The 23,988-nt window shown below is 43.3% G+C and overlaps 1 protein-coding gene across 1 annotated transcript; it reads right to left on the bottom strand.

Annotated features, from left to right (window-relative positions):
• Window positions 1-1,657: 1,657 nt before the first annotated feature.
• On the bottom strand, window positions 1,658-23,986 carry emilin2b (elastin microfibril interfacer 2b). The gene is made up of 12 exons (XM_079489313.1): window positions 23,716-23,986; window positions 23,336-23,461; window positions 21,014-21,138; window positions 20,153-20,358; window positions 19,416-19,635; window positions 17,751-18,856; window positions 16,995-17,301; window positions 4,418-4,642; window positions 4,257-4,304; window positions 3,129-3,179; window positions 2,899-3,015; window positions 1,658-2,135 (listed from the first exon to the last, which is right to left on the bottom strand). Exons 1-12 carry the CDS (start codon window positions 23,874-23,876, stop codon window positions 1,804-1,806), a joined length of 3,024 nt encoding a protein of 1,007 aa, XP_079345439.1. The 5' UTR covers window positions 23,877-23,986; the 3' UTR covers window positions 1,658-1,803.
• Window positions 23,987-23,988: the final 2 nt, after the last annotated feature.

The raw sequence follows: 23,988 nt of genomic DNA, 5'->3' as shown, positions 1-23,988 counted from the left end.
GAGTTGATGTGCCTATTTATAGGAATGCTGAGCTTCCATGTCAAACGCAGAAGCGAAAGTCTTTAACCCATTTTGGGCGGGAACCCCTTTTGGTGTTAGCATTGTTATGCTTTAGCTATTGAAAAATAGCAGATCTACAAGCTCATAGCGCGCCACCGAGTGGCGCGCTACGAGCTTGTAGGTCTGCTATTTTTGAAAAATCGAAGAACCACTGACATAGAAACATAGCTTTTTCAGAAAACTGTCAGGATGTAGAAGACATTTTTAGAATCTGATCTCAGGTCAAAAGTCTTTAATCAACCAACAGGCTTTGTTTAATATCGTTGCTGTCGAGCAGAAACCTCTTATTCTAACTTTTTGTGTTTTTTCCCCGCAAATTAACGCCCTATTTGATCATACTACTATTACTACAGCGTCTCACAAAAGGACCAAAAGTTGCAGATCCACAAGAAAAGTAACAGTTTTGGACATGAGATTTAGCCAACACCAGCACATGATGTCTGTATCAGAGAATCTCTTCAATAGCTAAATCTAACACTTCAAATCTAGAGAGGTAAAAAAAAATATAATAAAATAAAACTATACACTCAGAACTTTAAACAAATAACAAAAATACACCGTAGCAAGTAAATGATTACTAAATAATATATTAATACTCATTATGGAAGGAACTCGCATTATCCCATCTGATAACATCTATTATTTGTTATTTCTTTCACTCTTTCATTTCAGGATCAAGGAGATGGGTCGCACACACCAAGACTGTGGTTCAAAAAGTTTTATTTCAAACCACGACAAACGTTTCGGCTATCCAGCCTTCATCACACACTGATGAAGGCTGGATAGCCGAAACGTTTGTCATGGTTTGAAATAAAACTTTTTGAACCAAAGTCTTGGCGTGTGCGACCCATCTCCTTGATCCTGATATGTTGTAAATCGGGTGGCGCACCTACAGTCTGAGCGCGGTGGTCATATGAAGATTTTTCACTCTTTCATTCACACGTATGCTGTACATCTCTTTGGGATATAAAGTTTGCCTCAAGAAAGTACAGTATTCCTTTCACGTCTTTTCTGCAACACGGTAACATTACTCTTTTGCTTCAGTTCACTGAAGCCCTCCATACTTCACTAATAATTGTTAGATCAAGGGGTTTTCAACCTTTTTCAAGCCTTTGCTGAGGGAGAGATGAAGCAGGGAGCCCCCCCCCCCCCCCCCCCCCACTACATACAGTATAAAAATGTGTTGCAGATTAAAAATTTTCATAGATTTCATAGATAGCTTCATAGACTTGTTGACAGCATTGTGTAGTGTTTTGTTGTATTCAGACAGGTTTACTATGGTCTGCTTTTTTCTTTCCCCACCAAACCTATTTGCCCGAAAATAGACGATCTACAAGGTCACAACGCCATCTCCTATTTCCGGCTAATGTTCCCACCAGGACAGGATTGAAGTGGTTAATACAATTTTTTTTAAATGTTCCTACAACCTGTAGTAACTCTGACAGTACGTTTTAACAGCGGGCGAGCATCGGCCGACACATCGCCCAATCGCCCGTCATCGCCCAAAAAGCTAAATTATTTGTATCTTTTCGGGCCACGTTGCCCCGCCCACTTTTCGACCATCGCCCGTTCGCCTGCTATCGCCGGTAGTCGCCGGGTCCCATAGACAAATAATGCACTTCCGGAAAATTCGTCTGGCTGTCGCCCGCTGTTAAAACGTACGTGTGAGTACCCCCTAGGGGTCCCGGACCCCCTGTTGAAGACCCCATAGTGCTTTAAGGAGGTCTGTTGCTAGTAGTGGGGTTATCTCTTTGACGGGCTGGTGTAAAGGAGCACAACGCTGAAGGTAGAGAGGACCTCAGAGGAGTCCGAGATGGCCAGCTTCCCCGCGGTCATGACCAGTCCCGCCTTGTCCCCTCGACTCAGCTTCAGCACCAGGCTGAGCGAGGCGGAGCCTCCGCAGTTGCACTGCTGCTCGTTCCTCTGCACCGCCGACCCGGACGGGAACCCCGCCGTGTCCAACTTCTGGACGCTGCGATTGGACACCGAGAGAACCGCCTCCAGCCTCTCGCCGCGCTGGGCCGTCAGCACCGCGCTCACCAGGTAGCGGCCGTCCATGGGAGCCGTGAAGACGCCTAAGAATAATACAAAAAGAAAACGGAAGTCAGGAATGGATGCTATATAATACAACAGCCAGAGAAGGTCAAGTATGAAGTATCACACTGAGGGCAAAGAGGATATCTGGTTTAATACTCCATAAAATGTTAATTTCACTCTGAAAGTGTTAAATGTACATTACAATTTAGGCATTCAGCAGACACTCTTAATCCAGAATGTTTTACAGTAAGCAAGGTAAACACGAGGTAATACATAAAATGCATAGAAATAGTCATCTGGGATCATAAGTAAACCATCATCATCAGTCTAAACAGTATTATACAAAACTATGGGATGCCAGGTCAACAAATGACCTGGCATCTGTCTACATAACATACTAATTCAATTACATTTTAGCCTTTGTACAAGCCTACAACAAGGTCATCAAATATGACCACTGGATGTCAGTGGCGTGCACAGACATTTAGAGGGGCAGGTGCTCAAGTTAAAAATGGGCACCTTGTGCAGCGCGTGGAACCGGCCGGTTGCCTTAATAGTGTGAGATTTATAGATTTTGGGGCCTAAATAATATATTAGAAGCTTTTTATCAAGAATTGATCAATGTCACCATGGTCCACATAACTGTACTGTGTACACTGTACAATTTTTTTTAAAAACAATACGTTTTTTTTAAGGGCACATTGCCAAAACGGCAGGGGGTCTAGCACCCCCTAGCGTTCTGTGCACGCCACTGCTGGATGTGTTGCTTTGTTGCTGGTGTATGGGATGATGACAGGATACCTGTATGGGAGTCATAATGTCCTCCATCGTTGACTAGCACCTTGTTGAAGCGAATGATTCCAACCTCTCCGGGGAACGGCAGAAGATTGAGACCGGCTGAGAATGCCACCCTTTCACCTTGACCACACAGTGAAGACTGTGTGTTATGCTCCGTGGAACCAGTTACAAAATGTATAGAAATGGGAACTGAAAACACTGAAAACACTCAACACAAAGAAGAAGATTCCAACCTGAAGTCAGGATGGGTTTCTGCAGCGATGGTTTCTGGGTCGTGTGCAAGTCTGTTGAGGAAGAAACAACACTTTAACACATTTTAGACCAGTTTCCCCCCCGTTTTTTTTCATGAATTAAAAACAAATTCAATTTTTTTCTTCAGTAATTTCATGAAGAAATAAATAAGGAAATTAGAAAACAAATGTTAAGAGGTAGTGGAAATAGACGATTTGCAAGCTATTTTCACTAGTTTGGGTCCCGGGAAAACATTTAATTTCTCTTTTGGGTTTCGAGCTAAAAAGTTTGAAAACCACCAGTGATTTAGACCTTTCAATTCGGGAAAGCATCCGTGACATTTTAGATATCATTGCTGTCGGCAGAAACCTCCTATATCCATATTTTTCCTTTGTGCATTTTTGTAAATTAGCGTCCTATTTGATCACACTACGGTCACACAAAAGCATCAAAAGTAGCACATCTACAACCTCAAAGTGAGCTTGTAGATTTGATACATTTGCTGCTTTTGGCGTCCACACTTTTATGTCCTCACTTTTTATCCTCATATTCCGTGCTCAGCCAATGAAATCATCGCTATGGGGTACACGCAAACAAGCTGGGCATACTGTAGGAGGGGTTAGCGCCACTCAAAAATATATGTTTTTCTTAATTTCCTGAAACATTGACACCTTGAAGCTGGTTACTATACACTGACACCACGCTAGACAGGAACGCCCAAAAACGTCACATTTTTTCCCCCCGTTTTTTTCATGAATTTCACGGAATTTGGTCCAATCCTTAATCACATACGGACAAACATCTATGCCGATGCTATCTAACTTGCGGAGGTAGCGTGCCTTGTCCACGGGGAACAGATCTTTCAACGTATGGCATTGCAAATACGTTTGATAATCGCTACTCTGCTCAATATTGTTTTGAAAATGCCGCAAATTGCATTGCAGTGAACGAGCGAAAATCACAACTTCCCCCGTTTGTGGGCGGAGTCACAGTTTGAGGCGCTGTTTACGCGCCGTGGTGTCAGTGTATAGCAACAATAATGTTTTTCAAACTCAGGTCTAGATGGGATAATTCACTTTAAAGTGGAACAGTTTTTGTATGGGTTAGAAAACAGTCAAGGGTGGATTTACCTGTAATCAATGGCATATTGAGCGAGACTTGGGATTTGGGTGGGGTAGCTGCAAGATTAGAAAACATGAGAAGAATGAGGATTTGATGCGTCTGTGTGTGTATGTGTGATGGATGAATAGCCTCCAGATATCCTCTTTCTTCCTCTCTCTCTCTCTCTCACCTGGGGCTCCAGCATAGCCCAGCACAGGCACCATGCTGCCGTCCGTCCCTTTGGGCAGCTTGGACGACGTCATGGTCCCGGGGGGTCCGGCCTCTCCCACCTCCATCACTTCAGGCTCGGGGAGGAGGGGGGCCTCCGCCTTGACGTTGACCTCCTGAGGCTTGAACTTGGCGGTCGCCGCTGGGGGCCGGGCCCCAGAGTCGCCCCCCGCAGCCGCGTGAACACCTGAAAACGGAGGATGATGAATATCATGGGAGGTCTGGGGTCAGTGTTGAATTTGTCGACTGAAACTATGAAACTTCGACTACCTTTTTTTCCACTGATGAAAACTAAATAAAAACTAAGCTATGATGAGGACTAAAACTAAGACTAAAGAGGTATGCGCATGCTTAAAGTGAATGGCACATCGAGTGGCAAAGCAACAGGCAAAGTGAGTTTAACATTGTTTAATGTTGTTTAATAGAATAGAATAGAATAGAATAGACTTTTATTTGTCATTGCACACCAAGCATACACTGAGCATACAACGAAATTTCAAGGGAGCTCCCACATAACCGTAGTACATAAACACATAACATAACACGTAACATACAACACAAAGTAAAGTGCATGGTGATATTTTAAAGTGCATGATGGATGAAAAGGGAACCAATAAATTATCACAGTCCAGTTAGAGTCAGAATGCATGATGCATATGAGGGGACAGTCAATGCTCATTTAGTAGTCGTTCGTTTAGCAGTCTGACTGCGTAGGGGAAAAAGCTGTTTGTCAGTCTTGAGCTACTAGCACTGATGGACTGGTATCTCCTCCCTGAGGGAAGGAGGTGAAAGAGATAACGTGCCGGGTGTGACTGGTCTCTGATGATACATGGGAGAGGCCGAGGCAGTGGGAGGTGAAGACGGAGGTGATAGATGGTAGAGGGGACCCGATGATCCTACCTGCCGCCTTCACCACCCTTTGTAGGGCCTCCTGCTCTGCCTTTGTGCAGCTGGAGAACCACACAGACACACAGTAAGTCAGTACGCTCTCGACAGCACAATGGTAAAAGTTTACAAGAAGATTTCTTGGCAGGGAAGCTTCTTTCAGCTTCCGTAGGAAGTATAGGCGTTGCTGAGCTTTTCCAATCACTGAAGCGATGTTGGTGCTGAGACCCAGGAACTTGAACTCTGTGACCACCTCTACTGCCTCGTTGTTAATGAGCAGAGGGGAGTGGTCCGGCCTTGACTTCCTAAAGTCCACTATAATCTCCCTTGCCAGAAAGTAGTTTTTTTGCCACTCAGTAGGCATTCCTGCATAACTTCCTGGTTTGATGATGATGTCACGCGCATACTCTCTATTGACAATTTCGTCAACAAATAAAAGAAAATGTTTGGGAGGGACTAGTGGAGAAGAGATCCAACTAACAACTAAAATACACATAATTTCATGTTTAGTTGCTCTCGGGTGTTAGACTTTGAAAATAGCAGATCAACAAGCTCACAACGCGTCGGAGCACGATATGTTGTGAGCTTGTAGGTAGGCTATTTTCAGCATGCAACCAAGTGTAAATTACGACGGCATCAAGTCCCGCCAAAATACATTTTAGTCGACAAAATCAACTGTAGATTTAATCTACTAAAATGTTACGATACTTAGTCAAAATAAGACTACCACTAAAACATTTCAGATGACTAAAACATGACTAAAACTAAATGCAATCGTATCCAAAAGACTATGGCTAGAACTAAATCAAAATGTGCTGTCAAAACTGACACTAAAACTGAGGATGATGGATATTATGGGAGGTCTCTGGGGTTGAGCGAATCAGGTCGGTGGGAAAGTTCCAACGTGGGGTCCAGATGTCCCCCGAGGTCAGACGGGGTACAAGCCATCTGGTTTCATAGCGTCTCTTTAAAAACATGCCCCCCAATTAGGTACTCCGTTTGAATCTCTAAAACCACTAAATTATCAGCAAAGTAGGTGTCGAGGAAACATTCTCTTTTATGTGAGCCATTACGAGAGCTTCTCGCTGATGGCTCAGGTCACCATGTTCTTATCCCGGAGGGAAGGTTTTCACTTGTTGAAGCTATAAATCTCCTTTTGATTTTACCGAGTCACGGATGGGACTGGAACAGTTTGACAGAAACACGACAAAATGGTATCGAATAGCCTCTTACTTACGTCTAATTGGTTCCCGTTCATTTTAACGGACATTACAGTGTAGTGTATCCTAACTTTTCATGTCACACTCAAATGTACTTAACATTGGACCCCCATTTCAAGTCATTCTATCCTAGAGAGACCCTGATGAAAAGATATGTTGTTTAAATGTAATTGTCTCGATCAATGTCATAGAAGTATTTATTAAGGTGATCCTGAACATATTGCTATAGTATAAAAAAACATTCTGTTGTTAAATTCATTATGCCGTTGTAGGTTCTACAGATTCGTTATATTATTTTTTTCCTGTTTGGGGGGGGGGGGGGGGGGGGCTTTTAAACAAAATTAATCCTGGCATCCCTATTCTTCTTTTCGATTTCATACGATTTATATATTCATCATTTATTTTTCATAGTACGAAGTATACAAGGCGGTTAAGTAAAAATGTCTTTGTGGGGGCTTTTAAACAAAATTAATCCTGGCATCCCTATTCTTCTTTTCGATTTCCTACGGTTTATATAATTTATTTTTCATAGTACGAAGTATACAAGGCGGTTAAGTAAAAATGTCTTTGTCACATATTTTCTTTATTACCCAAGTAAATAACGTAAGATAAAATAAACATGTTGAGGGATCCATCCACACAACACTAGTAAGTAATCACTCCCGTCTGTCATTAGGGACATAAACAAAGGAAATGACAGACCACTACAACATCACACGTCACAATGCATTCGACTCTAAACTATCGCTGGGTTCCTGACGACCGCAGCTGAGAAGCCTTTTTAAACACGGCACCAGCAGGTCTTTATCAACAAATCCATGCTCTTGGCTGAGGACACAGAAGAGAGAGTTCTCCTGGTCTGGAACGAGACAGCGCTCGGCTGTCTGTTCCCCCAAAAGGAAAGGACTAAAAGGACTGAAAGGAGAGCACATGAAAGGCATACCAGCATTCCCAGGCATGTCCATATATTCCTCCACCAGACGGACTGTCCCTCACCCCTAAGGGAAAGGGCTCCTTCCCTATAAAAGTAGAAACTAGTCTGCCTGTAAAAAAATGTATGTGTGGAGGGGGAACGTAAAGAAATAAAATAAAATAAAGTCTAGTCACCATGTGCACTCCTCAGGGATGCATGCTGCACATGTGTGTGTTTTAACCCATTTTGTGCGGGAACCCCTTTTGGTGTTAGCATTATGTTATGCTTTAGCTATTGAAAAATAGCAGATCTACAAGCTCATAGCGCGCCACCGAGTGGCGCGCTATGAACTTGTAGGTCTGCTATTTTTGAAAAATCGAAGAACGACTGACATAGAAACATAGCTTTTTCAGAAAACTGTCAGGATGTAGAAGACATTTTTAGAATCTGATCTCAGGTCAAAATGTTTTAATAGTCTGTGCTTGTTAGAGTGCAGCCTTGCATGCAAGGTACTGTAGGTATGACTATGCACTACACCAGGGGTTCTCAACCAGTGGGTTGCGACCCCTCGGGGGGGTCGCCAAAATATTTGGGGGGGGGTCCCCAAAACAAATAAAACGTTTTTTTGTGCAACTGAATGGCTGGAAAATGGAAATGAAGCGTTTACATAGTACACATAGTACTTTCCTTAATGATTATATCTGGTTTCAGTATTCATTGTCTCCACCAGGCCGAAGGCGTCCGTCCGTGTGTCCGTCCGTCCGTCCGTCTGTGAACAGCTAATCTCCGGCACCGTTAACCCGGTCGATGCTAAATTTTGCACACACACTCCCTGGATGCAACGATGAACCTCTGCTCCAAAATTTCCAGAACGGCCTGTTATAGCACCACCAGGAGGCCGCTTTGTGCAAAACAAGTTTTTGGACAGTACACCTACAGATTTTGTCCAAACATCACGCAAATTGGTACACAGTCTCTCTAGAGTCATTCAACGAAACAGGTCTTTCAGATTTCTCAGACTCCATCCTGATTGGCTAAGATTGGCTTCCAAAGTTCGCAGGAGTGCTCAGTTTCAAACAAAATGCTGCAAATCATGAACACATCGTGTGATTTCCGTGAAATTGTGCACACACATTCCAACTAGGCCGAGGAAGAAATGCCACATGAACATTTTCAACTCGGCCTCATGGTGGCACCATAACTGGCCGAAAAGTGTTTTTACTTCTAACTGCACGGATCTGTGGATAACTTTGTATGCCAACTCCCTAGAGGCCAAGGAAAAACCTTTGCCTGGAATTTTTCACATCTGCTCTTTATAGCACCACCAGGAGGCCGACATATGTAAAACACATTTTCTAATATTACTCCTTCAGATTTTATCCAAATTTCACGCAAATCGGTACACATGCTCTCCATAGTCATGTGATCAAGACGGGTTTGTTTGATTTCTCATAATCCACCCTCATTGGCTACGATTGGCTTCTAAACTTTTCAGGAGTAGCCCGCATTGTACCCGTTTTGTACAAATCGCCACAACTACTCAACGCAGCGTCCGATTGTGGTGAAACTGTGCATGCATATTCCCACTAGGCTTTGGAAGAAATGCCACAGTTTTCAAATCAGCCTCATGGTGGCGCTACAACAGGCCAAGCCGCGTCTCACACACACACACACACACACACACACACACACACACACACACACACACACACACACACACACACACACACACACACACACACACACACACACACACACACGTTTATATTGCTCCTAAACATTTTGCCAAACATCACACACACACTCCTATCCTCCTGGTGGAGACCTGTGCCCAGAAGGGCACTTTGTCGCGAGACATGGCCAAAGCATTTCCGGGGGGTCCCCAGCCAAAAAGGTTGAGAACCCCTGCAGTACACTACAGTGTGCAATGAATGAATGACTGATCAGTTATAGCTTTTTATCTCACTGATTCATCAAAGCGTGGGAATCTAAATTGATTCCAAGTCCTAGGCAGACGAAGAGGTATAAAAAGCTGCAGGGGGTGTGTGTGTGTATCTGTGATTACAGGGGGGTGAGCTGTAGTGTAAACTATTGCAGCTGAGCTTCCTGTGGTCCCAGAATCTAAAGAGTTGGGGTACACATCCGGAGCAGGCTTGGGAAACCCTTCCATAGACACAGGTGTCCCTCCATTCTGAGCAGTGATGGAAGAAGTACTGCACATGTTATACTTAGAGTAAAAGTATGACTGCAATGTAGCTCTGTTACAAGTACATGTCCTGTATTCAGAAAGGAAATTGAGTCGTAGTAGGCCTCACTCACACGGTCGCAACAGATTGCTGTATGCTTGTTGTATACAAAGGGTGTGACACAGCTTGCCCCAATGCATTTCCAATGGGAGTCACATGGTTTGACACAACATTTGTGTTGTATGAGGGGGAGGGGCGCAGTCGAAACACAGCCGAAACACAGCCGAAAGCCATACAACAGCTTGTAGTCCAAAATGTGGACTACAAACCATGTGACTTCCATTGGAAATGCATTGGGGCGGCCATGACACTCACAACATTCATACATTCATACATCAATGTTTTAAAGGTCTGAGTGAGGCCAAACAGTAATTTGGTATCAAAATGTACTTCAAAGTAACAAAAGCAGAAAGTACACATTATGCATTATCCATTTCACAAGTTTCACAAATGTATACCATGTTTTTTAAATCTTTTGAAAACGGCAGATCTATAAGCATGTAGATTGGCTATTTTCAAATGGCCAAAGTATACTGCACTGTATATATACTGTAGGTATGAAGTGGGTAATGTATGTTATACAAAGTATAACTAAGTATAGTGCAAATAATTGTAGTGGAGTAAAGATACCATATTTGCCTCTGAGATGTAGTGGAGTAGAAGTAAACGTATTGGAAATTGGAAATACGACAGTAAAGTAAAAAAGGCCCAGGCGGTGGCGTAACCGTCTGGGCACCCGACTGGTAATCCAGTCGCAGTGTGCCGCGGGTTCGACTCCCGAGCCCGACACGGCCTTTACTGCATGTCTTCCCCCATCTCTCTCCCGTTTCCTGTCAGCCTACTGTCTGTCCCTTCAAAAACCAATAAAAGGCGTAAGCCGCAAAAAAATATCTTAAAAAAAAAAAGTAAAGTAAAAAATAATAAAAAGAAAAAAAAAGAAAAAGAAAAAAAATTAAGTACAGTACAATTGAGTACATACTTAGTTACTTTCCACCACTGCATAGGAAATCCTTCCTATAGTCACAGGTATCAACTCCAGTCCATTCTGAGACATACTGTACCCCCACCCCACTGACCTCATTACATGTCCCGTCATGTAATGAGCTGTGCTGTGTCATAATGATTCCACAGCACGTGTTGACTTTATGGGTCACCGTGTGCCAAAATGGCCCTAGCTCCAAAGGACTTTTTAGGAAAGGTTTTAGGAATTCATAAATTCATAAATCCGTCCCCACGTGATTTTGGAACCCATGAGACGAATAAAAGGAGAATGACCAAATCGCTCTCGCCTTAAACCATTCACAGTAAATGTTTCTCCTCCTCTATGGTGACAGCAGGAAACTGTATACAAATCAACGGTGGCATGTGTTAAATTTGTTGTTTTTTAAACAAACAGAAGACAAGTTTTCAGGTCATGATACCAATTTTGTGTCCCAGACAGTTCCAATTTTGTCTGCTAATTTTGTTTTGTTTCATCACTTCAAATTTCACTTGATTATCCTGTATCCTGTATGGGATTAGGAGACCCCTATTAATTAACTGAACAAACACTCTACGCGTCTTCAACAAGGGGTCCAGGACCCCTAGGGGGTCGTCACGTCAGAGTTACAACAGGGGGGGGTCTCCAAATATTTGTGTGATTGGAACCGCAAAATACCATCCCAGGGCAACCAGGAAGTGTAGCCGCCCAGCACACACACAGTGTGCTTGACTGTAGGCTGCGTAGCCTGCGTTCTTGGCATAGATTCGGTTAACCACTTGAACAATATAATCTATTCTGAAGGTTAATATTAGCCGAAAATAGCCGATCTACAAGCTCACAACTTTGAAGACCACTGCTCTATAGCAATGATTGCTATCAGAATATAGGCCCCCCCTCTAAAATGAGATGCTGAAAAATGAGATGCTATCATCTCAATAAATTCTGACCAAATTCTATAGAGCTATTTAACACCGTTAAAGGACAACTCCAGACTAAATAACATACAGGCTGTGATTTATATTAGTGACGAAGCGGGACGAAGCATAAATTATACTTGATGGGCTGCAGGTGCGCGTGCAGCCGTGCACAAATAGGCTCTGCTGCCGTGTTCATGAGCGCACCTCCCGTTCTTATGACAGCGACTGGAGGTTCTGTTTTGAATTGCTATTATTGTTCAAACACAACAGAAACCAAGGATTGACTTCTGTCCGTGACAATAATCAATGCTACAGTTTGAATTCTGTACGCACGCACACAGAGCAAAAAATATGATATGGGGAAAACTTCTTTTTTTTTTTTTTTTTTTTCTTTCAACTTTCGACTCCTCCTAATCTGAATCGACTTGTGTTAATGAAATCGATAAATCGATAAATCGATTTTTTAGTGAATGCCCTAATATGTTCTAGTTACGTTCTTAGCTTACGCATGTTTCTTGATAAATGTATTTTATATATGTGATGTATTCCCATACTTTTTGTTCCTGCCTAATGTAAATCGCTCTGGATTAAGAGCGTCTGCTAAATGCCTAAATTGTAATTGTAAATTGTAAATTGTAATTGATTCTCAACCTTTTCAGGTCGTGACCCCCCTGGAAAATAATATTTGAACTGGTGACCCCCCCACCCTGAAAAGAACTTGGACTGTAGATTTTGTTTGACTCGATTCCACAGATACATAATATTGTGGAAAAAAGGAGATCTACAAGCTCACAGCGCCTCGCAATGTTGTGAGCATTGTAGATCGGCTGCAGTGATCTACAAGCGTTGTGAGCTTGTAGATCGGCTATTTTCACACATTTTGCCTCTTTCTAATATTAGACAATTTGGCCAATTTTGACCAGTTTTTATAGTAGTTTGTTGATTACCTTTGATGTTTTCTTTTTAGGTATTAAAAAGGTCTTAAAGTCCTTAAATTGTCACTTCATTGTCATCCGGGGTCGTGGGGACCGCCCTGGGGGTTGTGACCCACAGGTTGAGAACCACTTATATATAAAAGACTGGCCCGAACTTGTCGCTGGACAATCAACCCCCGTGGGAGTCTCTCTCCCTCTCTCTCTCTCTCTCTCTCTCTGTTCTTGGAGCTTATCATCATACTTGTCCACGGGGCACGAATGTGTAGTACGACGCACATGAGCTGCCTTATCTCTGTCTTAAAGTCACTGACCTCCAGCAGCAGCTGGACCCCTGAGTCATGTCTGAAGCAGGAATGCATGCTTTGTTATCTCACAAACGCGGCTCATAATAGAGCGCCCCTAAGTGTTGTCTTGTTTAGTAGAAAATTGCTTTGCCAAACACAATGGGAAGTGCCAAAGAGAAGTATACCTATATATTAGAATTAGCCTCTCTGAAAAGCCTGGCCTTGTTTATCTTTTTCCTCTCCTTTTTAGTGTAAAACATTGTTCTTGTTTGGTTTTGGTTTTCCCCCATTGTGCCAAACACAATGGGAAGGATGTGCTTTGGCACAGGGAAAAGACATATGCATGTCTCCCACATGCACATTAACGAACTGGGGAAGTGGTGCTATTAGTGCTTTGCACAGTAAAATCCGGAGAGCTAATTTAACACAAATGGACCCTTTACAAGTTACACGAGCAGTCTGGATTAGACTATATATGGTTTGGCTAGTGGTGTATAGTAACTGAGTACATTTTAAGTACTGTACTTAAATACAATTTTTACTTTACTTGAGTATTTCCAATTTTCAGTACTTTTACTTATACTTTTTATACAAAACATACATGCAGCCCCATATAGGCCTACATTTTGTCCATTTTAAAATAGCCGGCTCATTGTGAGCTTGTAGATCTGTGATTTAAAAACATTTTTTATCATTCTTTTGAAAACTACATACCAATACTTAAATACTAAAATACAATACTACATTTTGAACTGCGGACTTTTACTTGTAACAGAGTATTTCTACATTGCAGTATTGATACTTTAAAAACAATTGAGTACTTTTTCCACCACTGGGTTCTGCAAAACTCCCAGGAGATAGCATCTGCAGAAGAATGTTCTCATAATGATGGGAACACAAGAGTAGAGACATGGCTATGAAAACATGGAGGTGCCACACATAAATAAGGAAAAACACATGAGCATGCACATAAAAACCTGTGTACTGTACGTACACCACGGTTTCTCAAAGTCGGTGCCTTGACGCAAGTCCAGGGGTGCCTCAGAATACTTTGATAACATTTGGAATTAATCAATGTCACTTCAGTTTAACCACTTAGACCCTCTAGACTCCTGATTTAAACTGTATTTAAACTGTAGTACTGTACTCTATTTCAGCCTACTGTACACCAAGTCTCTTCACCAAAAATAACATACAAGCTCAACAACATGTTAAATGTTCCCCCAGAATAGCAATGCTGGAGTTTAAGTGGTTGAAGTTATTTTCAATCTGCATGTCCAAATGGAAACAAAAATTCTCTTCAGTTTAGTCGTGACATACTGTTTTTGTAGGGGTGACCAAAGGAGCCCTGATGTACACACACACATGCACGAGCGCACGCACGCACATGTGCACACGCTAGTTGGCCATGTTTGAAAGTGCATGCCCCTTAGGTCCCAGACGGAAGCTCGTAATTTGCTATACGATAGCTAATGCTTGGGAAATTACTCCACTTAGCCGGCAACTTTGAGTCGACTGAATGAAAGGTCCTTTCTCCTATTAGCTCTAATGGAGAGCCATGTCCAGAATATGCACTATATTCAGTATAGTGTATATGTATAGTATATAAGGACAATGTGCTACTGGGCCACAGCTCGCAGCAGTTAAGGCCAGGTTTCCTTCAATAACCCTGAAGTCGTGAAGTCAGACGGGGCGCTGCCTAAGCTCGGAATGACAGGGTCAGGTATCATGCCAAGGAACTTTTTTAATTATACAGTATCAATATGTGGCTTAATTGCAGATTCTGCTGATTGTTTTTAGCTTGTATTTGTTTCATTCTTATTAAGGGACCAAGCCCGAAGGGACTTCTTGTTGGACTCCTTATTGTATTTGTCTGTTTTTTTCCTTCTTCTCCTTCCGCCAAAAATAGCAGTTCTGGCTGAACCGTGTAGTCGGGTTTTCGCAAAACTTGGCAATGTGGTAGAGGGCCATCCTCAATGATGACATGGCGGTGATATCAATATCAGCACAATATCAAGACAGTCTTAAATCAAGTTATAGCTGAAGTCATGAGGGGAGCAAGGCCAGCTCCCCATGCCGTCGTAAATTGTCCATTCTAAAATCTGACATCACGGCACACACACGGCACACACACGGTACACACACCCCTACAGTTCAGTTCAGACTCAGAGTGTGTTCAAGTTCAACACAGTCAAAATCCTGAGTGATCAATTTAACTCTGAAAGTGCAAGCATAATACGTTAATTTTACACCCTCAGAGTTATACACCACTCTGGATTTTGCTGTGTGTTAATTTTGAAAGAGCTTTGGGGGTAAAAAAGCGTGTCAGAAATGCTTTACAAATGAGAATTTGACAGAGCTTGGGGGAAAAGAAAAAGAGAATAACATTACAGACAGATCAGAGCTACTTTGAGGGAAAGAAGATGTATGAACGCAGTAGCCTCCTAATCTAAACCCGCCGAGACCTCCGGGCTCTGGGAATAAAGAACGCCCACTGGCAGCGACACTGATAAGCTGCTTAATGGAGCGCCTGAGGCGGTATTTTCCAGTCCCTTTCAGATAAATAAGAAAGACAAAAAGGGTGAGGCTACACTGCCAGGGCTGAGTGAGAAGGAGCAACTGGCTGTCGTACAACAAGCCAAGCCTGGTATAACTTCACCATGTCAGAGAGGAACACATGATTAATGTTCCATCTCTCACGGGGCTCTTACCCATAAATTCCCAATGACTGTACGACAATTTAAACGTCAGTTCTACTTAGGACAACAAACGATGGGTGGACATTTCCCAGAATCTCTGCGAGACACATTTTGGCCACATCAGAATAAAAGTGCCAGTTTACAGAGATTAATATTGAAGGCTGTCCGTGACTTTCAGAGCTATACACACCCAACAAATGGCAAAGTGAAGTGACAGATTTCTCTTCCTTATATGGGAACTGGAACCCTCGCCCCGAAACACACTCTCCCCCCAGGGTAGGAATAAGTTTAGCGTTAGGAATACCTGCTAGAGGCCGTTCCGAGGTCGCCGGATTAGACCCGGGACGAGCGTTCTTGTATTCCCTTATGTATAATGTCTCGAACCGGGATTAGAATCTGAAGCAGATACATTTTTTATTCTGACCCCTCATCCAATCCGGAGTGGACCACGTAAGGCCACGTTGGCGCCATAAACCAATGTTGCAAAACTAGCTGGACGCACAAGAACAGACGCGGCTCATAAACATTATGGGCGTGATGCTCGTGCACATACTCCCTACTGTAAGGGGGTGAGTCAATATTAGCCACTTGGGCATGTTAAAGTGCAGGTCACAATAGTGCAAATCATGTCCAAGGCCAAGGGTAGCTACACTTTATATTCTATAAATATTCAATGATAAGAATACGAATGGCGCAAATAGGATCGTTGTCCTACACTTGCTCAAACACAACATACACTAACAGCACACTCGGATAAAAACTCGCTCGTGCCGTGGCACGCAAATAGACGCACACACAAGCGCACACTTGGATGCATACGCAGGCATGACTGAGGCACATTTTTAAGGCCAAGGAATTGCTCAACACAAGCAAGGGTCTATTAAAATGAGCATGTGTGTTCAATCAAGCCCTGCGTTCCTCTGAGTCAGAAGAACAGTTAAATGGAGATCCTACTTCCCCTCACACTCCAAATGAAACGCACTCCCTTATTGCAGGTCCGCCATTAACTACGCACAACCTACCGTGGACCAATTTAATGAACCGCAACCTGCGACAACCAAATAGGGTCCAGCTGGGGGGGGGGAACCCTGTTTAAGACTACATTATAACACTTAAAGCTCGCTTGATGTGTCCTAAGATCAAACGTCTGCTACTGAAGGTCCTGTGGATGATGAATGAGATTCAGTAAAGATGGAAGAGGGAGTTAGTTACTGTTTTTGCGTTTAACAATATCTGGAAAATTGATTATATGAGGGACGAATAGGGAGGCACTCACATTAAGGGACGTGCTGTACCAGGGTCCTTTCATGTTTATTGTGTAGCTTACCTAACTTCCCTGCGACATACTGGCGTCATGTCCAGGGGGTGTACTTGTACATCAAGCTGCATCACGCTACAGAAACAGGAGATAGGCTCCTGCCCTATGGGCCTCATGGCTCGGCAAGGCTACTTACGTACCTGACTTAGCAGCGGTGCTGCAGTCTCTGGCGATAGCAGAAACGTGACCCTGGAGGGTGTGGCTGGTCCCCTTCAGCGTGCCGATGTCTCGCCCGTGGGCTCTCACGGTGCCGTTCAGCTGGCTGACGCACGTCCACAGCCCGCTGATATGCTTGTTCAGCCCCTCCCGGATCCTCTGCAGACTGCCGGCAATGGGCTCCAGCTTCCCGCATACGCCCTCCACGCCGGCCACGCGCCCGGCCACTGTGGCCACCTCCTTCGCCGCGTCCTCCGCCTTCTCCCTGCAGAGCTCGCCCTCCGCCTTCACCTTAAGTGTTGATTTCGACAGCAAAAATGTGGGATTTAGTTTTTAGTCACAGACCCTCATTTATCAACGCGCCGTACGCCAAAATATGGGTGCACGCCGGAATTACTGCAATTTTCGGCATTTATCATTTCCGCATGACCTTGACCTTGAACGTGCGCCAGGCCAAAAATCGCGTCAGGTCGGGAGCTGTCGTAGGCTTTGTCCTCACCTGTTTTTCTGTCTTAGAAAAGCGGAGCAGCATTGTTTGACCAGCTGACAGGCTGTCACATGCATCTAAACATAGGCCTATGCTCCTAAAATGTTAATATAAAACTGTATATGTATATGGAATACATGTAAAAAAAAAAAAGAAAAAAAAAAAGATAAAGGAATACATCAACGATGTACTTGTGACATATGAAATTGGTAGGAGATTTCCAACTTTACAAGCAATTCAATGAAATTATCACCTCCCCGCTGAGCTCGCCCAGCCGGCTCCTCAGCTCCTGCTGCTGTGCCGCATGGAGCTCCAGAAGCTCTCTGGCCTCCTGGCCTGCCGCCAGCACCGACCCGGCCGGACCGCAAGTAGAGTTAAGACTCTGCAGCTCCGCAGACTGCCGGCCAAGGGAGCGCCTCATGTCGGACGAAGAGTCCTCCAGCGTTCCCACATGTCCTCTGAGGAGGCCAAGCTCGCGGTGCACGTCCTTCATACTGGAGCTGTGGTTGAGGAGTCGTCCCTCCACGGCTCCCAGGCCGCTCAGACCGCTCTGCATGGACTCAATGTCAACTTTACAGCCCTGGAAATCTCGTTGCATCTTCTCCAAATCGGTCGAATTAAACCTGTCCTCCTTTGAGCAGCACTGGTCCAAGGCATCGAGTCTTTCTTCCAAACCACGAATGGTGTTGTTATGAGAGTTAACGTCCCTGTGCAGGATATCCACATCTCCGGTCCTGAGAGAGTTGGCGGTTAAATCGACCAGATTGTGGACTCTGTCCTCCACGGCGGTCAGCCTGTCCTCCAGAACGTTTTTCAGGTCCGTCACGCCCTCCGCTCCCGCCTTCCTCATCTTGTCCTCGAGAAAGAGGCGCTGTGCCTCCGCATTCGTCTCGGACGCATTCAGACGGGCCGCCAGGTCTTCCACGCGGGCCAATAGTGGGTCGGGTGTCGAGGCGTTTGTCGGTAACTCGCTCTCTATCGTCACCGAATCAATAAACTCCTCCTTCAAGTCCTGGATCTCTCTGCGGAGGTCAGACTCCTTGGAGTCCATGAGCTCGGCCAGGCTGAGATAGTTGGTCTCCTGCCCCTCGCACTGTTCCTGCACGCACGTTATTTTATAATCACACGCATTCTTCAAATCGGCCAGCTTGATCTCCATGCCCTCCATCATCTCCTCCCGGAGAGCGTGAACCTTGGCGTCCACGTAGGCACGCAGGTCCACGTCGGGGGAGGCGGGAGCAGGGGGCGTGACCGGGGCGCTCTGGGCGGCGGCCTCCATTAGCAGACGGAGCTGTCCGTCATGTTGGCCCACGCGGCCCAGGAGGTCGTCGAGAGCGTTGCTCTTGGACTCCAGGGTGTCTGTATGAATGAACCAATGAATGTTTAATTCTAACATTCAAAAAAACAAGATCACACCCGTACAAAGTGAGGGGCGCGCTTATCATCATACATCATCTCATTCTGGCCAATCACAATTTGCGTCCTCACTTTTGTCTTCAATGTTTGTGTAAACACACTTTTGTCTTCAATGATTGTGATTAAAGTCACAAACCCTCAGAGCTGCAGATAGGAGGGGCTAGCGCCTCTCAAAAATAAAACACAACCTAAATCACAATAATTCATTAAAAACTAAAGCAATACACTAGACTAAATAATGCATTGCACAAGAATAATCATAATTCCAATAACAGAAGATTGTTCGAAAAGAAGTAGGAATGAAGCCTATGCTTATCTGGTAAATATCAACTTACTGTAACTCAGTCTCAGATCTCTATCAAGAAAAAAACTAAACTGAAGTATGGAACATAAACCATACTGTACTGCATATTACCATGTACCCTCAACACCCCCACAACCCCTCTTTGCATCTCACAATCACAATATCGTTAAACTTTATTTTTCCTCAGAGAGTGTATACCTGTGACCTGGTTGATCTTGTTCATGACCTCGTCCATGTGCTCGTCGTATGCGCGCGCCTCCACGGAGAGCTCCTGCAGCGACACGCTGTGGGTCCCGCCGCCGCGGGCGCTGGCGGGCGTCGGTGTTGGCTTGAGATCGCTGAGGAACGTGGCCATCATCTTACTGGCTTCCTCCTGCAGGCCCTCCCGGAGGATGGATGCCGTGTCCGTCATGCTCGCCTGCAGTGTTGATTTTGACAGAAAATTATGATTTTAGTTTTAGTCATAGTCTCTTTGAATAGTGTTTTAGTCACATGGAATGTTTTAGTATAGTCTAGTTTTAGTCGACTATATATACTATATATATATATATAAAATGTATTTTGGCAGGCCGTCGTATTGACTGATTTTACACTTGCTGAAAATAGCCGATCTACAAGCTCACAGCGCGTCGCAGCGTGACGCGTTGTGAGCTTGTAAATCTGCTATTTTCAGCATGCAACCAAGTGTAAAATGACTTGTGTCTTTTACTTATACTGGACCTCTTGTCCACCAGCCCCTTCCTTCCTAACATTTTTGTCTAGTTTTTATTTGTTGACGACATTGTCAGTACATTTAGTCTTAGTTTTAGTCATCATAGCTTAGTTCTCATTTAGTTTCCATTCAGTTTTTGTCAGTGAAAACAGGTAGTGGACGAACACTTTTCGTCATAGTATTTATTAGTCTATATGAAATCAACACAGCTCGGAGTGCTCGCCTGCATGTCCAGGACCATCTGGGAGAGACGGTGCACCTCCTCCTCCAGGTGTTGCACCGTGGAGCGAGACCCTCCTCCTCCTCCGGGACCCTCGGAGACGACCCCGCCGCTGGGACGCCCGAGCTCACCACCTCCCTGTCGTCCCGACGACAGTGCCCCTGTCATCCACGGATGGTTTCTATGGCCCGTCTGCTGCTGTTCCAGACCTACAGGGGAGGAGAGGGATGACGGAGAGGGTGGCGAGGACATGGAAATGTTTATCCCGTGTCTTTAGGGGAGGTCAGCGGTTTAAATGAAAAGCAAAAAAAGTTTCAAAAAAGTTTCATGAAAAGCATTAGTAGTAGGCTATACTATATTTCAGAAACACCTCGGTTTGAAGATATCCAGCCAGGCAGAATGACATTTTAATAGAATACATTTTATGTGTCAAGTTTCTGTCAACATCAACAAATCAAATGCACAATATTGGATAATTAATGCAGACGTTCTGTTAATCGTTTTCTATAAATGTTTTTGTGTTCTTTAATCATACTGTTTCCATTAAAGGAGCACAATGTAACCCCTTCTACCCTGGATTTGAAGTGCTGACATTTTTACCACTTCGCTAATTGAGCATGCCTGTTTTCTCAGGGGATACATTGAATCTTGACAATCAGGTCAAAATTCATGTTAATTGGATCCTGTGTCTAGGTGAGACGTTGACACGATCTAAATGTCTCCATAGAAGAGCATTAAGACAAAATACAACCACCCCTTGTATTAACATAACATTTTAACTCCAAAAAAGGGAATATCCATGTTCACCATTTGATGGAGTAGGATAAGTTGTGTGGGACAGATGATGTCCTTGCTCTCTTTGACGTTGTGGGGTTTCAGATTTCAGCTCGTTGCAGGCCTGACCCTGGTACCCCGGGCAGCACCTCCACTCCAGCTCAGTCACAGTCTTGTAAGCAATCTTGTACGCTGGCCTAAAGTGCGTACGGTGTCTGAGAAAAAAAACAACATATGGCATGGGAAGGGAAGAGATTATTATCACAGACAATGTCATATTTGTTGATACACACACATAATTACATGGTTTATCTCCCATAGCCTATAATGACACGGGATAGAAATATAAATGATGCTGCTCACGTTTCAGTTTGGATACTAAGGGAAGAGTCCATGATGAATCACATCTGGAAACAGTGGTGTACATTGAGTACATTCACTGTACTGTACTGTACTGTACTGTACTGTACTGTACTGTAACTTTAACTTTACTGGAGTATTTCCAATTTTCATTACTTTTACTTCTACTCCACTACATCTCAGAGGAAAATATTGTACTTTTTACACCACTACAATTATTTGAAAACTTAGTTGCTAGTTATGTTGTAGATTTTGATTATTATTATGAAACCACTTAAAAATAGCCGATCTACAAGCTCACAACACGTTGCGTTGTGAGCTTGATAATAGCACATCTACAAGCTCACAACACGACGTGTTGTGAGCTTGTAGATGGGACCTTCTGCATAATGAGTACTTTTACTTTTGGTACTTTAAGTACATTTTGATGCTGCCTATACTTTTGTACTTCTACTGAAGTAATTTTTTTATACTAGACTGTACCTACTTGTAACAATAGGGTATTGATACTTTTACTTAAGTACAACATGTGAGTACTTCTTCCATCACTAAGGAAGAGTCCATGATGAATCACATCTGGTACAATGCTCACAGATCTGAACCCTCTCGTCATTCAAACAAGCCCTACTCTCGTGCAATTACAACACAAAAAAACACAATGTTATTCTCGGGGGCGCCTCTAAACAGTCAATGGTCCTTTTGTGAAATCTGAGGAAGGCTTTGCTTTGCCAGACCATGCTTGTGCATTGATCCCTCCTCTGAGGAGATCAGTGTAAATGTTGGAATCCCAAGCAATAAAAGCTCTGTTGAGTTTGTTGACAACAAACTCCAGATGGGCACATGGGCTGCCATAATTCTAATTAATCAAGCGGCAAACAACTTCAGATGCTTGTGTTCCATTATTTAAAAACACACAGAGAAAAGGTTTTGGCCCCTTGTCCATAGGTCGCCGACCCATGATTTTATATCCAAATGATTTTAGGTAGTGTTCATTTATTGTACCATGGTTACGTTTCTACTGAAAGTAAAGTAAGAGAATGTCCGATTACCCTGCTCGGCAAAGAATGTGCCATGTCAATTCAAAGCAGATGAGATGCTTATTCACATCTGGGCACAACAAAACCTAATTTTCATTGCTCTCATCTAAAGTCAAACTTCATAAAACCATTTTCCCCCCGTTTTTTACCTCAGCTCTCACCTGTCACGTAAACAAATAACATGTAGAAAACAATATCCTATACAATATTCCTATATTGCATAAGGTAGGCCTACATGTTCTGTCTAGCTATGTTCTATCATAATATGATTATGTAATAGGCATATTATGCCTATTACAGTCAGTGTCATAAAATGAATGGTGAAGCTCCAAATTAAAAACGTTTGAAAACCTCTGCTTGCCTGAGGCGAGTGATAGGCTTCACACGCAACTAGAGTGCGTTGTTGCACACTGGGCTAATACAAATATCCACTCTTTCCACCAGGTTAAGAAGAGACATGAGTATAAGATATGGTGTAAAGTAGCTAAGTACATTTACTCAAGTACTGTACTGTATAGACTTTTGAGGTATTTTTCGCTTTACTAGTAAGTCTACGGTATGCCTATTTCCAGTTTTCAGTACTTTCACTTATACTCCACTACATCTTATAGGAAAATATAGGACCTTATTACACTACAATTACATATAAACTTTAGCTTCTAGTTACTTTGTAGATTTTAATTATTATTACAAACACTTCAGCCGTAGACCTATGCTGTTTCAGCCATTTGACAATAGCAGCTCTACAAGCTCAGCTCACAATGCTCAGATGCAAGGCATTGAGCTTGTACATGTAAGTATGTAGATCTTAAAAATACATTTGTATACATTTTTAACTTATGAAATCACTGAAATGGGACATTCTGCATCATGAGAACTGTACTTTTACTTATGTACAGTTTACACTCAAGTACATTAGGCAATTTCTACCATGCAGCATAGATACTTTTTACAAGTATATTATATTTGAGTGCTTTTTCCATCCCTGCTCAGTGCTCATGAGTAAGATACTTACATGGATTTTTGCGCACAGTTTGGCTGCTGCAGTGGACACGGCAAGACCTCTGGCTGCACGAAGCTCTCAGAGCCTCCCACTACAACACAGCTCACGTTTTTGTGCACTACGTAAGCGCACCAGTTTCTGGATGTAAAGATGAAAGATAGATTAATAAAGAATAAAATAAAAATAAATAAAGTAAAATAAAGGATGTCAATTTTATGAAAACGATAGTGACTAAAATTTCAGACAATGCATCACAGGAACAGCTAGCTTAAAAAAACAAGTTAAGTCTACCGTATTTCATCTATGATAATTTGTGAAATGCTTGCAATTACATTTGAATACATTTAAAAAATCGAATAAAAAGTTTAAAAGATTCCATTCCATTCACTCACTTATTTTTCTGCCCAGCTGGCTCGGTGCGAGAATATGCGTTTCCCTGAAACATGTTGAACTTAGTCTGGAACGGAGTTCCATTGATCACAATGATCAGTGGGAAAGTCAGTAAGAAGTGAATAAGCGAACTTTTCAGCGATCCCGTAAACTCGCCCTTCATTGTTGCTTTTAAAACCACAATGTTCTTTCAGATTAAAAATAATAATAATGTAGCTACATGAAGAAGACCGCGGTTCTCTCCAGCCCAGCAGAGGGTTTTACGCGCGTCGGTT

This window comes from Electrona antarctica (genome assembly GCF_951216825.1).
Source record: "Electrona antarctica genome assembly, chromosome: 20".
NCBI lineage: Eukaryota > Metazoa > Chordata > Actinopteri > Myctophiformes > Myctophidae > Electrona > Electrona antarctica.
The sequence above is the reverse complement of the archived record's forward strand: the minus strand, read 5'-3'. Positions and strand labels throughout refer to the sequence as shown.

What these genes read in the sequence shown, in the direction of transcription:
- emilin2b (XM_079489313.1), bottom strand. Translation starts at nt 23,876, where the DNA reads ATGAAGGGCGAGTTTACGGGATCGCTGAAAAGTTCGCTTATTCACTTC. An exon ending in GAAACCCATCCTGACTTCAG is followed by an intron (nt 3,016 to 3,128) that starts GTTGGAATCTTC and finishes TGTGTGGTCAAG; the next exon opens with GTGAAAGGGTGGCATTCTCA. An exon ending in ACATTATGACTCCCATACAG is followed by an intron (nt 2,136 to 2,898) that starts GTATCCTGTCAT and finishes TATTATTCTTAG; the next exon opens with GCGTCTTCACGGCTCCCATG.